The sequence below is a fragment of the Stenella coeruleoalba genome, assembly GCF_951394435.1.
Source record: "Stenella coeruleoalba genome assembly, chromosome: 9".
In the NCBI taxonomy this organism is placed as follows: Eukaryota; Metazoa; Chordata; class Mammalia; order Artiodactyla; family Delphinidae; genus Stenella; species Stenella coeruleoalba.
Window position 1 is genome coordinate 80103479 of NC_137155.1, and position 15479 is coordinate 80118957.

Below are 15479 nucleotides of genomic sequence, written 5' to 3' on the forward strand. Positions count from 1 at the left end.
ATCTGAATAACGTATCATTTATTTGTGTAAGATCTTTGGTAGCATGCTTTGTAAATACTAGTTAACTATCAATTCTGTAAAGAGCGACCAGTATTGAACTGAAAAAGATTGGAGAGTAGTTCCTAAGAGCTAAAGGATAATTTTATAAATGGAGCACAGTTCCAAGCTTCAAGCTCTGTAATGCCTCAAAAGAGAGACTCGAGCGTCACACTTTGTAAAAGAGATTTCGTGTTTATGTTCATGCTCTGGAGAGGAGCCACTTGCCTTGAAATCGTTTGGTTCTAACCAAATGGTTCTAACTGCTGTGATGGTCTCATGGTGTGCGAGTACCACCAGGCCCCTGGAACCACGTAGCACAGTCCCCAAGACCAGTAGAAGAATGTTCAACGTACATCTATCAGGAAGTGTTCCCACTCTTGACCATCGGAAAGTCTACGGATGACTTACTGTTGGTTTCAAGACTCTCACAGAGTTCGCTTTTCACCTCGCCATTTGGTCTGTCATTTCCTTTTTGGATCAGTTTGCTTTGCATGGTGGCAGCTGTCACCACAGCTTTGAAGCTCCTCTTGCGTTTTTGAACATTCTGCTCTGGATGAAAAATTATAATATAAACCTTGGGCATGTAGAGCATGCCCAGAGACACCGAAGCACTTAAACTCATGGAGACAGTAAGTGTTGTAGTCTGGATGTACATCTGAAGAAGGAAAAAAACATAGAATCAATGTTGGTAAGCCTGACCTAAGATAAAGCAAATAATATAACCGTTTTCTGAGATTATTCCAGCTTCTCTGCTAACAGTGCATTAGAAGGCACTTATTAAAACTGCCCTTAATTATAGTGAAACGTTCCTTTATCCCCACCTGCAAATGTGGGTAAAGTTGTATTGTTTATGAAGCCCAATTTTTTAAAACAAGCAAAAACAAACAAGTAAGCTGATGGAGCTTAGTTTCCTCTTTAGATTATAATTAAGCATATATAAGGAAGGGAACAAAATCAGTCTAGCAAAAGACTAATATTTTATGTCACACAAACCTTATTCAGGGAGGTATCACAAGGTCAAATGTTATTCTTTCAACAGTAAACCTAACCTAGAAGGTAAATTATATATAGTGGAAATAGAGTGGGAGTGAAATAGTCCAGATCATCACTATTGCACCCCATTGCTTGGATAATGTGAGTGTTTGCATCTTCACATAATTACTTAATTCCAGCTTCCAAATTGGATACATCACAAGCATGCCATAAGGGCTTGATATTTTTTAATAGCCCTCCTAAAGGATAATTCCAGAGGGTTTCTAGATGATTGCGTCAGATCAAAATAAATGTGGGTGCTTTTAGAAAATACGTATAAGACTTCCTCCTTCCAAGACTGAAATATGCCCTTTGGGGATGGGTCCTGACATCTGCATTTTGAAAAATTCTCCCCCTGTGCTCATTCCTTATCCTTATTTCACTGAAATTGACTGCTCTGGTACTTACAAAGAGAAGTCCCTCTGGAAGATTTTTCTTCCTGCAATCTAGAGGTTAATGAACTGAAAAAGTCAAACCTAAAATCACTGCTTTAGCTCTTTTCATTATGTTATGAAAACAAACATGACAGTATTTTAATCTTTTTTCTTCCCCAATGTTATTGCGGTATAATCAAACAATAGAAATTGTATATATTTAAGGTTTTATCAAAACTTGATGTTTTGATAAACATATATTATGAAATGATCATCTCAATCAAGTTAATTAACATATCCATCACATAGTAACCATTTTCTTTCTTTCATTCTTTTATTTTATTTTATTCTTTTGTGGTGAGAATGCTTAAGATCTCTCTTCACAAATTTCAAGTAAACAATACATTATTGTTAACTGTAGTCACATATTCATCTTGCATAACTGGAAGTTTGTACCTCTTGACCAATATCTCCCCAGTTCCCCTTTCCCCTGCCCCTGGTAACCACTATTCTGCTCTCGGCTTCTATGAGTCTGACTATTTTAGATTCCACACATAAGTAAGATCATGCAGTATTTGTCTTTCTGTATCTGACTAATTTCACTTAGTATAATGTCCTCCAGGTTCATCCATGTTGTCACAAATGGCAGGATTTCCTTCTTTTTTTTTAAAGAGTCAATAATATCCCATTGTATGAATATTTCACCTCTTTAAAAATAAAACCTTTGATCTGTTTACATTTTTCATGTCCTGAGCTGAAAATATAATTTCTCCCAAATAACTTGGAATACTGAGGTTACAAGGTAGCCATGTTTTAAGATGATGAAGAGAGCCCTTAATCATCTCCATGATTTTTTTTTTTTCAGGCTTCTTTTGCTCAGCATAGTGGTTTTTTTTTTTTTTAAACATCTTTATTGGAGTATAATTGCTTTACAATGGTGTGTTAGTTTCTGCTTTACAACAAAATGAATCAGTTATATATGTACATATGTTCCCATATCTCTTCCCTCTTGCGTCTCCCTCCCTCCCACCCTCCCTATCCCACCCCTCCAGGCGATCACAAAGCACCAAGCTGATCTCCCTGTGCTATGCGGCTGCTTCCCACTAGCTATCTATTTTACGTTTGGTAGTGTATATATGTCCATGCCACTCTCTCACTTTGTCACAGCTTACCCTTCCCCCTCCCCATATCCTCATGTCCATTCTCTAGTAGGTCTGTGTCTTTATTCCTGTCTTACCCCTAGGTTCTTCATGACATTTTTTTTCCTTAAATTCCATATATATGTGTTAGCATACGGTATTTGTCTCTCTCTTTCTGACTTACTTCACTCTGTATGACAAACTCTAGGTCTATCCACCTCATTACAAATAGCTCAATTTCGTTTCTTTTTATGGCTGAGTAATATTCCATTGTATATATGTGCCACATCTTCTGTATCCATTCATCCGATGATGGACACTTAGGTTGTTTCCATCTCTGGGCTATTGTAAATAGAGCTACAATGAACATTTTGGTACATGACTCTTTTTGAATTATGGTTTTCTCAGGGTATATGCCCAGTAGTGGGATTGCTGGGTCATATGGTAGTTCTATTTGTAGTTTGTTAAGGAACCTCCATACTGTTCTCCACAGTGGCTGTATCAATTTACATTCCCACCAACAGTGCAAGAGGGTTCCCTTTTCTCCACACCCTCTCCAGCATTTATTGTTTCTACATTAATGTCTGTTCATTCTAATGATACCTCTGAAAATGTAAAGTTGTCAGATTGCATCCAGCAATCCCCAAATTAATTGTGTCCTTTTTAATAAAGACTCGAAATATATTTACCTTCAAGAGTAAATATCTGAATCAGCCTTATGGCTTCCTTTTCCTAGGGGAGACTGTTTCTTTTAACAGATGACAAAGCCTTGAGGTGAGAAACTGTCTGAAACATGAAGAGAACTTCAGGCACTAGTAAAAAGACTGTCCTTGTCTGAAAAATCATATCCTGTGGATTACTGAGTTTACTGTTCAATTTATCTACCACTAAGGCTGTCGTTTGCTTAAGACCCTATCGTGAGTATGGGAACACCCTTCAACAAGGTGATATTTAGGATCGATTTGTTTCAAAGTTCACCTCCTCCAGGAAGTCCTCCATGATAAATCCTGACTATAATGTCGTTATTTTACTTCTAAGCACTAGTGCATTAAAAAATAAAAACAGTGGAGCTCTTGCTAATGTATAACTATGTGATTATAACAATTTATATGAACTTTGTAATAATTCATAAAAAATGCACAACCAGGGTATAAACTTCCCTAGCATCTGTAATCTACATTTCTTCTTATATACCTCTAAGAAATCACACAATAATTACTCAGATACCACTCATTATTTTTAAGTATATGAAGATCTTCAAGAAACCCTTAATTTACACAAATCATACAGAATATGCTTTCCATAATTTTCCACTCTGTCAAATGGACATCAGGGTTGATGACATTTTAAGTAAGAAACACAAAGAGATGAGGTATGAATCCAGATTCTAGGTTGGGCTCATGTGTACCATCCTCAGTAGAGACGTGATTCAGATACGTCCCTCGGCAAAGTGATAAATTACTACATGCCATGACCTCTCAGGCTACCTGTTATGTTAAATTTGAGAGAACTAATCTACTGCAATTAAGAAGGTCCTGATAAAATGTGAGTATGTGCCTTTAAACCACACGAACCTCCCTAAGCTTTGCCACGTAGTTTTAAGCAACTTATTATTATGAATACTCATAAGCTTCTTATACAATAGTTAATCCTCTTTGAATTCCTACTTATTCTCCAGCTAGCATTGCTGCAGAAAGGCTATGCAGAAAATGGGCTGCAGAGAAAGGATGTAATGATAAGGAAAGGATAGAGCCAAATGCAAACCACACATAAATATTCCAAAGCCACTCAAATAGGGAACCATCAGTTTTGTCCCAGTCAGACCCAGCCAAGTCACTTTAACTTAAAAAACAAACAAAAACCAAACAAGGGCTTCACTGGTGGCGCAGTGGTTGAGAGTCCGCCTGCCGATGCAGAGGACACGGGTTCATGCCCCTGTCCGGGAAGATCCCACATGCCGTGGAGCGGCTGTGCCCGTGAGCCACGGCCGCTGAGCCTGCGCGTCCGGAGCCTGTGCTCCGCAACGGGAGAGGCCACAGCAGTGAGAGGCCCGTGTACTGCAAAAAAAAAAAAAAAAAAAAAAAACCCCTCCAGAGGTATAGCCATGAAATGATGGGAACATCCACATTGATTAGCTGGGTTCTTTTTATATGTCTTAACCTGTTGGTCTTGCTAAAACATATAATACTAGTCCAAATAATTCATAAATACCTTTCTAGTTTGAAAATCTTATAAATTTTATCTGCTACCATAAATGTAAGTGATAATTTTCTCCCCTTATTCAGAATAATTTCTGTAATATATAGTAAACTTGATTTTGTTAAATATTAAGCATGAAGAAGATTCTGGAATGCTAGTTTCCACGTTAAATATATTACTGTAGTCTATCCTCTTAGCAAGCCAACTCAAAAGAAGATATAATAAACATAGACATTAGGATTAAACAGTACTATGCTTAGTGTTCCAAGCCCTCCATTAGACACTGTGATTGCAAATTATAGATCTTATGTGCTCTCTTACAACAGCTTCTGAAAAATTTTAATGTGGGTTTAATATATAAAAAGCATCTATACAAAAATCATACCCTAAAATCTAAAACCTTACAGTGGCCAAGGCTTTGTTACAGGACTTCAGACTGTGAGTAGACTGAGTTTTTGAACTTCCTCTTTGAATATTTAATGAGATAAATATTTCGTATATATTATAACCTCAATGAAAGCAGTAAGAGCAAAATAAGCAAAGAAATGAAATGCCACCTACTGTCCTTCTAGAGAAGTTAATTTCTTAGCATCATGGATTACAGGATTTTCAGTATCTCCCATATTTAAGAAGACATGGAAAGATTATATTAAAAGATTGAAAATGAGCACTCGTTTCCAAAACACTCATGGATTTTTTTATACCTGTTGAATATTCTAATTACTTGAACCACGTAAGGAGGAAACATGTTCAAGCAGACCTGAGCTTGAATTCCAGCACCGCCACTTCAAATTCTTTTTAAAGATAAAGAAGTTTACAGAGAAATTCTGGAGTTGCCTTGTGGATGGTAAAAGGCCCTAGTCGACCCACCAGGTGACAATCTGAACTCTAATAAAACTTCCCTGGCAATTGAACAGTTGTGAGATCTTATTTTCCTCTCTGACCTTTAATTTATTACCTATGAAATGGGGGAAAATAATACTTTTCTCTTAGAAGGGTTATAGGTGGAATGACATAATCCTTATAAAATGTCTCAAAGGTGCAAAACAGTAGTAGCTCAACAAAGATTATTTTCCCTACAACTTTGAATCTAAAAGGCTGCCAACAAAGCATCCTTCCAGGTATATAGAATAAGAGGGGCCCATGAGCCAGTTATCCAAAGTTGACAGTTTAGTGAAGAGCTGACAGCCCTGCTCTCACTATATGATGTCAAGGAAAATGCTTTTGTAATCTTACTTCAAAGTAGGCAGAATAAGATTTTGCCCAAAAGTCAACTCCCATTTGCTGATAGGGAATAGAATAGTGCACTGGTTCTCTGTATCAAAGTTACAGTTCACCAGAATGCTGTAACTATATTAGGAGGAAACTATATTAACTCCCTGTAACCAACATAAATCCGCTGAGAGATGCTGACAGTGGTACTGGATATATTAATGTAACCTTCTTTTTTCCATCCTTCTTTTATGCCCCACCCTCTGCCCCTTGTCACTCTAAAATATTAGTACCTAGAGGAAGAGGAGCGTCTTTTCTATTATGTCCATTGATAGCCTGTCACTTCCTCTGCCTCCACAGCCGCTGGACATTTTGAGGCTGAAGCAGTCACATGCAGTGAAGCAGATGGAAATGATCTCTGGCTAAGCCAGGGAGGAGATGGCACAGTGGAGCATATTAACATGACATCTTTTCTGGGACCATTACAGCTTCCTCTTCATTCTCTGCAGGAGTCATTTGTGCACATCCAGGGTCTACTGAACGTAGGTCCTGGCCTGGAATCACTAAAGACTCTAGGAAGGGTAAGGAGGGAGGAGATTATGTTACTCCAGGAGAAAGGTCAGTCTTTTACTTTCAACCAGCTGCCTGCACACAGAACTCCACAGATATCCAAGCTGGTGAGTTTTCAACCCCTGTGTAACCAATGTAACCTGTTAAGAAACCTAACACCCCAGACGGATTTGTGCCATGTGATAAGAAACAGATGATTTATTCCTGTCTGCCTTGCCCTGGATGGTTTCATCTCACTTTTTGCTGCAGTCAGCCAGGTCCCGTTTGTCTGCTTCACACAGTCTGACCAGTGAGAAAGCTATGTTTACACTTAAAGCCTGCCTTTGCCTTTCTCTACTTCTGTTATCTATCCCCTCATCTGTGTGTCTGCCAAAGTGTCACCTGCCTCCACAAATGGATCTTCTGCTTTTCAGAAGGGCTTCAGCCAATGGATTTCAAAATCTCATTAATTACTAGAAGTGATTAAAACAATTTTTTTTTTAAGATGGAGAAGTTTACAAAGAAACTCTGGAGTTGCCCTGTGGGTAGTAAAAGCCTCAAATCAACCTATCATGAAACAATCCAAGCTAATAAAACTCCCCTTGCGATGGGACACCAGAGGCGATAACGCACAGCACCCCCACCAGCCCTTTGGATGAGCCTGGATACTAATGAACCATCCCAAGTCCATATCAAACATTTTATTATTGTTTCTGTTTTGTTGAGTTCAAATACCTTGCTGGCTTCTCCTTAGTCAGTTCTGAGGGGTCCTCCTCATTCTTTCTAACATCTTTACCCTGAAGTATCCCAGAACTCAGTCCTTGGATATCTATCTGCCTATCTATCTATCTATCTGGCCACATTACTCTCTTGATGATAACATTCAGATTTATGGCCTTAAAGCAGGACCAGCTTTCTGGGCACACTGCCTGTACACAGGCTCCTTCACTCAGAAAGGCCTCACACTTGGTTTAATGTTCTTCTGTCAGGGTTTTGAAATTCTCAATAATTTTTGAATAAGGAAGCCTACATTTTCATTTTTCATTGGGCCTCACAAGTTATGTAGGTAGCCCTGCCTTAAAAACTATATGCTGACTAATTCCAGGCTTCCCTCAGGAAACTCAGTTGCCTTCTGGGTAGCTCCCCTTAGATGTCTGACATATACGATCCAAAACTAAGAAGCATCTGAATCCCATCTTCATTCCTAAACTTCTTCTTCCAGTGGTCTTCCTTGTCTTTAGTCCATCTTTCCCGTTGTTGGGATGAAAACAAATAGAAATTGTCCTTGACTCTTCTCTTACGCTCTATCTATGACTGAATTCTGTTGACTCTACTTCCAAAATTTGTTCATATGTGTCATTTTCCACTTCCCCCACTGGTACTGCATTGGTCCTAGCCAACATCATCTCTTATTTGGATTTTCACTATAGATGTCCCGTTGACATCTATACATTTCTCCTCTTCTGCTCTTATTCTCTTCTATCTGATCATCTGATTGATTTTTAACACAGGTAGCTAGAATTTAATCCCATTATTCATAAATTGGGTTCAGTCACCCCTACCCTCAAAACTCTACAATGACTTCACATTGATGCTGTCCCTATAATGGCCTACAAGGTCCTCTGAACTGATCTGGCTTTACTCTTTCCCTCATTCATTCTCTTCTCATCACACTGGCCTCCTGGCTAATCTTAGAAGATACCAAGCATGCTTCTGCTTTGGGGCTTTTGTATTTGATGAACTGACCCTTCACTTCGTTCAGGAAGTGTTCCTTTCTGAATGGTTCTTTCTCAATGACACCCTTTCCTAAACATGAAGTTAAAAATTGTACCCCCCATCCCTCCACCTGCATCTATTTCCCCAGCTTTATTTCACTCCTCAGCATCTATTTTCTAGCATAAAAGTCTATATATTTTACTAATTTATATATTGTCTCTTTCCCTTAACCAGAATAAAAATTCCATGAGTCCAGGGATTTTTACCTGTTTTGTTCACTGCTATAAACTCAACACCTAGAACATTGCCTGAATATGTGAATTTTCTGGTCTTTGAGGCAGTGTGGATCCTTACTCTTGAATTTGACATTTAAAGGAAATAACCCATGTAGTTTCAAGAGGAAAACAATAAATCAGGTTCTAAAGCTAGACAGTCTATTAAAATTTGAGGGCCCCATACCCCTTCAAATCAATACCCAGGCTGGGACAGAAACTCCTGGATAGATAAACATGATGATCATTTTCTTTGGCCTTGCCGCACGGCATGTGGGATCTTGGTTCCCAGACCAGGGATCAAACCCACGCCCCCTGCAGTGGAAGCGAGGAGTCTTAACCACTGGACCAACAGGGAATTCCCAACATGATGACCTTTTAAACTATAAATATGACAACTAAAAGTCAGTGGCCTCCACTTGGGAACATGAGAGCTCTGGGCTCTGCCCTGCATCCCTCCCTCACTTAAGAAATGTACAACTGAGGATAAGGCACTCACACTATTTATAAACGTCCATAGACTTAAGTAAATGAATTTAAGGAGGCAATGTATGTAAAATGTTGGCACAGCACCTGGCATACAGTAGTCATCAACAGTAGCTGTTGCTGTTATTAATTAGCCTTGATTTTACTCTCTCTGAATCCTCCTCCACTCCTCACACAGTAAAGACATAACGGTACTGCTCTCTCAAAATCAGCCACACCTTTTTTAGCCTTTTTGATAAGGAACGTGCACACATAGAACTATAGGCACAAAATATTTGTTCATAAGGAAATATATTTTATGCTTATAGGAAACACATTCAAAATGTCATAGTCTAGTATCATTCTGGAAAAAACTCACAATCCTGAGTGTCCCTCGTGTCAGGTAGAAATTGTAGGGTTGCTGACCCATCGGCAGGTCAGAGACATTACGTTGTGTTTTCATTAGTGGAGATGGAGACGGGTTTGCTCTGATCCATTTGCTGTCTCCCTTTTGGCCCCTTTTAGCCAGGACACATGTTAGCAAACTGAAGAGTCAAACCAAAGGGCGAAGACTATGGATGCAGAACTGGGCTGGTTCGCATGTGAGGTCTGAATCCTTAACCTTGGACCTATTGAGAATGGTGGCAACCAGCTTCAGAGAATAATAAAGCATACACCAATAAGTGAACTATCAGCTCTGCTGAGGGTAGGAAAGGACAAGTGTAAGGAAGCTCAAGATCCTCTAAATATGGCGGGACAGTATTTATAATTAAATATACATGATATTTAATATTTGGACCAGTAAATAAATTTTCTATTAAAGCCCCATAGACATTCCTTAAAGTAGATGTTTCAAAGTAGAGCATTATTAAATAAAATGTAGTCTTTAGTTTTCAATTATCCTCCATAAGTATTATTTATAGAAACATAATAAAAACAGTGTCTCACACAACGGTGCCATGTTTTCGACCGTGACGTATGCAAATGAATATGAAACATCTGCTGTTGACTGCTTATCAGTTCCTCCTTTACGTGTTATTTTTCCTCCATGTTTCCCTCCATGGATTCCTGCTTCCATGCCACCTTTTAGCCCTTTATCATTTTTCAACAGTATGGTCAAAACTAAGAATAAGAATAATGGAGATACCTTTAATTATTATAATTTTAAAAGTATTTATTTGAACAGATATAAAATATAATAAAGAGAATAGTTACATGAAGAGACCAAATAAAAATTAAAATTTTTTTAGAAATAAAAAAAAGGAGAAGAAACAATTATTACAAGAACAAAATTTATCTAAGAACTGTGTAATTACACACACCCACACACAGATGGTCCCCAACTTAGGATGGTTTGTACACACACACACACACACACACTCACACACACACACACACACACACACACACACACAGACGGTCCCCAACTTAGGATGGTTTGATTTGGAATTTTTTGACTTCGTGATCGTGAAAAAGTGATACTCAATAAGAATAAGTAGATACTCAATAAGTAGATACTCAATAAGTACACACACACACACACACACACACAGACGGTCCCCAACTTAGGATGGTTTGATTTGGAATTTTTTGACTTCGTGATCGTGAAAAAATGATACTCAATAAGATACTCAATAAGAATACTTCAAATTTTGAAATTTGATCTTGCCCAGGGCTAGTGTTATATGGTGTGGACACTCTCTTGTGATGCTGGGCAATGACCTTGCCACAGCTCCGGGTCATCCACGCAATCAGGAAGGTAAACAGCCAATACACTTACAGCCATTCTGTACCCACACAACCATTCTCTGTTTCACTTTCAGTACTGTATTCAATACATTACATAAGATATTTAACACTTTATTATAAAATAGGCTTTGTGTTAGAAGATTTTGCCCAACTGTGGGCTAATGTAGGTGTTATGATGTTTGGTAGGTTAGGTGTATTAAATGCATTTTGACTTACAATATTTTCAACTTACAATGGGTTTATGGGGCCGTAACCCCATAGTTAGTTGAGGAAGATCTGTATATCTATCTATCTATTTATCTATCTATCTATCTATCATCTATCTATAGTTATCCTATAGTTATCACTGTCTGAAGACAGAAGGTTTGCTGGAATTTAAATTTCAGGAGACAGTTATTATGTAGGTTGTATTATTAAAGGAAATTGGTAACATTATGGAAATAGTTTCAACCATAGTTTTCGAAAAGGTACTAAATCATTGTTCAACTGGATACTTCCTATACAACACTTTCTAAAGCCCAAAGAATTAAAGCAGTACCTCAGTGCAGGTACTTTTGTGGAGGCATAAGATGTTGTATAAATACTAATTTTTTCCTGGTGATATTACTTAATGCAGGAAGAACCAAAAGTAATGGTATTATGGGCTGAATTGTGGTCCCTCCCTCCACCCCAATTCACACGTCCAATTTCTAGCCCTTAGTACCTCAGAATGTGACTGTATTTGGACATAGGGTCTTTAAGTAGATAATTAAGTTGAAATGAGGTCTTTAGGGTGGGCTCTAATCCAATCTAACTGTTGTCCTTATAAGAAGAGGAGGTTAGGACACACAAAGTCACACCAGAAATGTGTGTACACAAAAAAAGACCCTGTGAGGACCACACAGAGGGAACGTGGACATCTAATAGCCAATGACAGAGGCCTCAAAAGAAACCAACACTGTCAATACCTTGATCTCAGATTTCTAGTGTCCAGAACTATGAAAAAATAGATTTATGTTATTGAGGATCAGGTATCATCATTACTGCCAAACATTTTATGGACATTAACCCTTCACAGTAATCCTGTAAGTTAGGAATGGGTCCATTCTGGAGAATTTAAACAATATTTTCAGAGTCACACAACTCATGAGGATAAAGTGGAGGTTTAAACTGAAGTTTGTCTGACTTAAAAGCTCATATCTTTAGCACACACCATATGGCTCCCATAGATATACAGAGATGTGAAAGAGCAGGGTTAATATGACTTGAATCCTTACCAAGTCAGAAAATCATCCTTTTCTAATAGAGTTGGGCCAGATTTCTTAAAAATAACAGAGTCTCAATTAAAACACCTGAATTAATGTTTAATTGAGAACTCAGAGGATTTTTTTAGATTGCTGTTATCCATCAGCTACTTTCCTCATTAAAAAAAAAAAAAAAAATCCAAAAAAGAAGAAAAGAAATCTCATTGTGGATCCTGGAGAAGCTCTTTCTTAGAACTATATATTGTTGAACTTAACAGAATCATCCAGCTGGAAATACAGACTTAAAGAGATGGATAAGTTCATCTTTTTAAATGAAGATACTTAGCACCAGGTTTGCACTGGCCAGAGGACAGGAGTACCCAACAGAACCACTGACCACCAGAAGGGACAAGGATTCCCTACATTCAGAAGACAAATTGCTGGAACATTGTTCCTGCATAGGCACTGCTCCATTTCCATAGCCATGAGAGACAGGCTATTGACAACACAGTAGGCAAGCAAACTGGGATTCACAAATACAGATGAAAAGACACCAAGAATTAGCAAATACTCAGAGAAAACTGACACTGTAAAAGAGAAGCATCAAAAAGAAGGATAAAAATCCAAGAAGATAGGTCCACTAGAGTTAGTGGAAGAAGACGTTAGAGATAAAAATAATTATCTTCGCAAACTTTTGAAAGAAAAAGTATCAAATAAATACCATAGAAATAATTTTTTATCATTAAAATTAAAATCTCAATAGATGAAGGATTTCTCATTCTGGCTATGCTGTCATCAAACCAATTCACCCACTGAGAATAGCTATAAAAGAATCATAAATTTAAAAAACGATTGCTTGGAGGCATCAGAGAAAAATCAAAGCAGTCAGGACTCAGGAGGGCCCAGATCTTAGGACACACACACACACGCACACACACACACACACACACTCACACTCTGATGTGAGTCAGGCATTTTTCACTGCTTTTATCCATAGGGAGTGTGCTGATTCATTGCATGGGTGTTAGAGGGCAGAAATCTTTAGACATGCTTTTCAGCAGTCTCATGGGGCTGGGAAGACAAAAAATGGAATTCAGGGTTACCAGTGCAGCCAGGACTTGAGAACTCAAGATTCCAGGGTATTACAGACAAGTGAACCTGAGATTTACACCATTTTTTTTTTCTTTAGACTTTGGTGTACCTTAAGTGGGAGGGAGCAACAGACTAAAAAAAATCAAACATAATCCAGATTCAGAGGCTAAAAAGTTAAGCAGTGTCATTATGCTTGGGAAACAAAATTTGGAATTTGTGTCAATTAAGGAGGATGGGTAATTATAAACACCTTGGACTTTTAGCTGATATATCTGAAGGGATATCCTCCAAGATAAATGAAATATCAAACATGGACAAACGCACAGAAAGCCTAAACCTAGTCTCAAATTATCCCAATCCTGGGTTACGTCAAGGTGAAATGCCTCTGCTTTAACTGTAGACAGGTAAAAAACTGCAGCTTCTCTGGAGGAAAATGGCAACATCTATAAATCTACATTTTTAAAATGTACAATGTCAGGTATTCAATAAAAGATTACCAACTACCAGCAAAACATGGTCCAACATAAGAACAAATTACCAAAACCAAAGGGAAAGGGAAAAAAAAAAACCCAGTATATAAGGTTGTGTCACAAATGATCAAGATACTGTACTTCTCAGACAGAAGTTTACAGAAGCTTGAACAGAAATGTATTGAAGAAAATACATAATAAGATAATGAATTTAACTGAGGAACTGGAATATATGTGTATGTATATATATATATATATATATATACACACACACACACATACACACACACATACATATATATATTTAAAAATTGAAACAAAAATTATAGGGCAGAAAAATATAATAATTGAATTCAATAGATGAGTTTAACAACAGATTAGATGATGTTCAGGACATGACTAACAAATTGAAAGATCTGTAGAAAATATCCATATTGAAGCCTGGAGATAATAAAGAATTTAAAAATACAGAACAAAATTATTAGAAATATATAAAACATAATAAAAATTTTGAATATGTATGAATTTGGAGTTTCAGAAACAGAAGCAATATATAGTAGACAAAAAGAAAAAAACTTAGAGATACTGGCCAAGAATTTTCAAAAACTGGATGAGCATAATCTATAAAATTGCACAGAGAAAAGGTATCAGATGACCATATTCTGTGTAGTCTTAACAAATTTCAAAGGATTGAAATACAGAGTATGTAATCTGACTAATGTGGAAGAAGGGTAGAAAGTAGAGTTAGGATAGAAATAACAAAAGTAACACGAAAAGTATCAAAGATTTGAAAATTAAACAACACAGTCCAAAATCACTTATAAGTCAAGAAGAATTGACAGTGAAAATCAGAAATTATTTTGAACTGAATAATAATGAAGTGGCAACATGTTAAAAGTCATGGGGTGCAGCTAAAACAGGCTTCATCTATATTAGAAAAGAAGAAATTGTGTTATAATTATCCATCTCACAAACTAAAGAGAGAGAGAGAGATTAAACCCAAAGAATATAGAAGGAAGGAACTAATAAGGATGAAAGATGAAAGTCAATAAAATAGAAAACAAATGCAAAATAGGGAAAAATCAACAAAGCCAAAAATTCCTTGAAAAGACTGTAAAATTAACAAACTGTTCACAAGGCTGACCAAAAATAAAAGGACAAGACATGGTATAAAGTCAACAAAATATACCAGTAAACTAGTTCTGGATGTCCTTAGCAAAAAAAAAAAAAATAATAAAGTATATGCTTAAAATTTAAGGGCAACCTACAAAAATTAAAATAAGACCTAAAATTTCTGAACTATCAAAATGGAAACAAAATGAAAATCTGATCAGTTAAAAAAATGGAAAGGAAAAGAACAGAAACACGAGAGTATAGTAAATAGAAAATAAACTGGCAGATACAAACCAGTGATTTTCATGATATAAATTAAATTCCCCATTTAAAAAATACACAGGTTATCAGATTGGATTTTAAATGTGATTCTAATAAGGAGAAAGTTATATGTAAAGCCTGAAAATAAAGTAACTGGAAAAGATGTACCAGAAAAACGTAAACACAAAGAAAGATGGAATAGTAATATTATTATGGGACAAAATAGAATTTAAGATAAAATCTTAAGTTATACAAAGAACACATCTATCTATGTAGATAGATCACTAACAATACATTATCACAATGTGTGATGCAACAAATCATAAAAATACAAGAAGAAATGGACAAATTCATAATCATTATGAGGGATTTTAATTCATCTTTTCAGGTTTAAATTTAAACATACAATATAAAATTAAGGTTAAAAATAGTTTAACTCAAATAACAAAATTGCCATTTTGATTGCATTATTTTAAGACCTAATGGACTCTTCACAGAAATCGATCATGCATTAGATTACCCAAAAACAAAAATGAAAACAGGGAACTTACAGGCTACATTCTTTCCCCTCAAA

The 15479-nt window shown here is 36.8% G+C and overlaps 1 protein-coding gene across 1 annotated transcript in view; it reads right to left on the minus strand.

The window, feature by feature from the left end:
- Nucleotides 1-15479, minus strand: part of GRM8 (glutamate metabotropic receptor 8) — a 760483-nt gene that overhangs the window by 6390 nt on the left and 738614 nt on the right. Inside the window, exon 10 of the mRNA XM_079931466.1 lies at nt 448-694. Within this exon, the coding sequence (XP_079787592.1) occupies nt 448-694 (247 nt within the window). The remainder of the gene's footprint in view (nt 1-447; nt 695-15479) is intronic.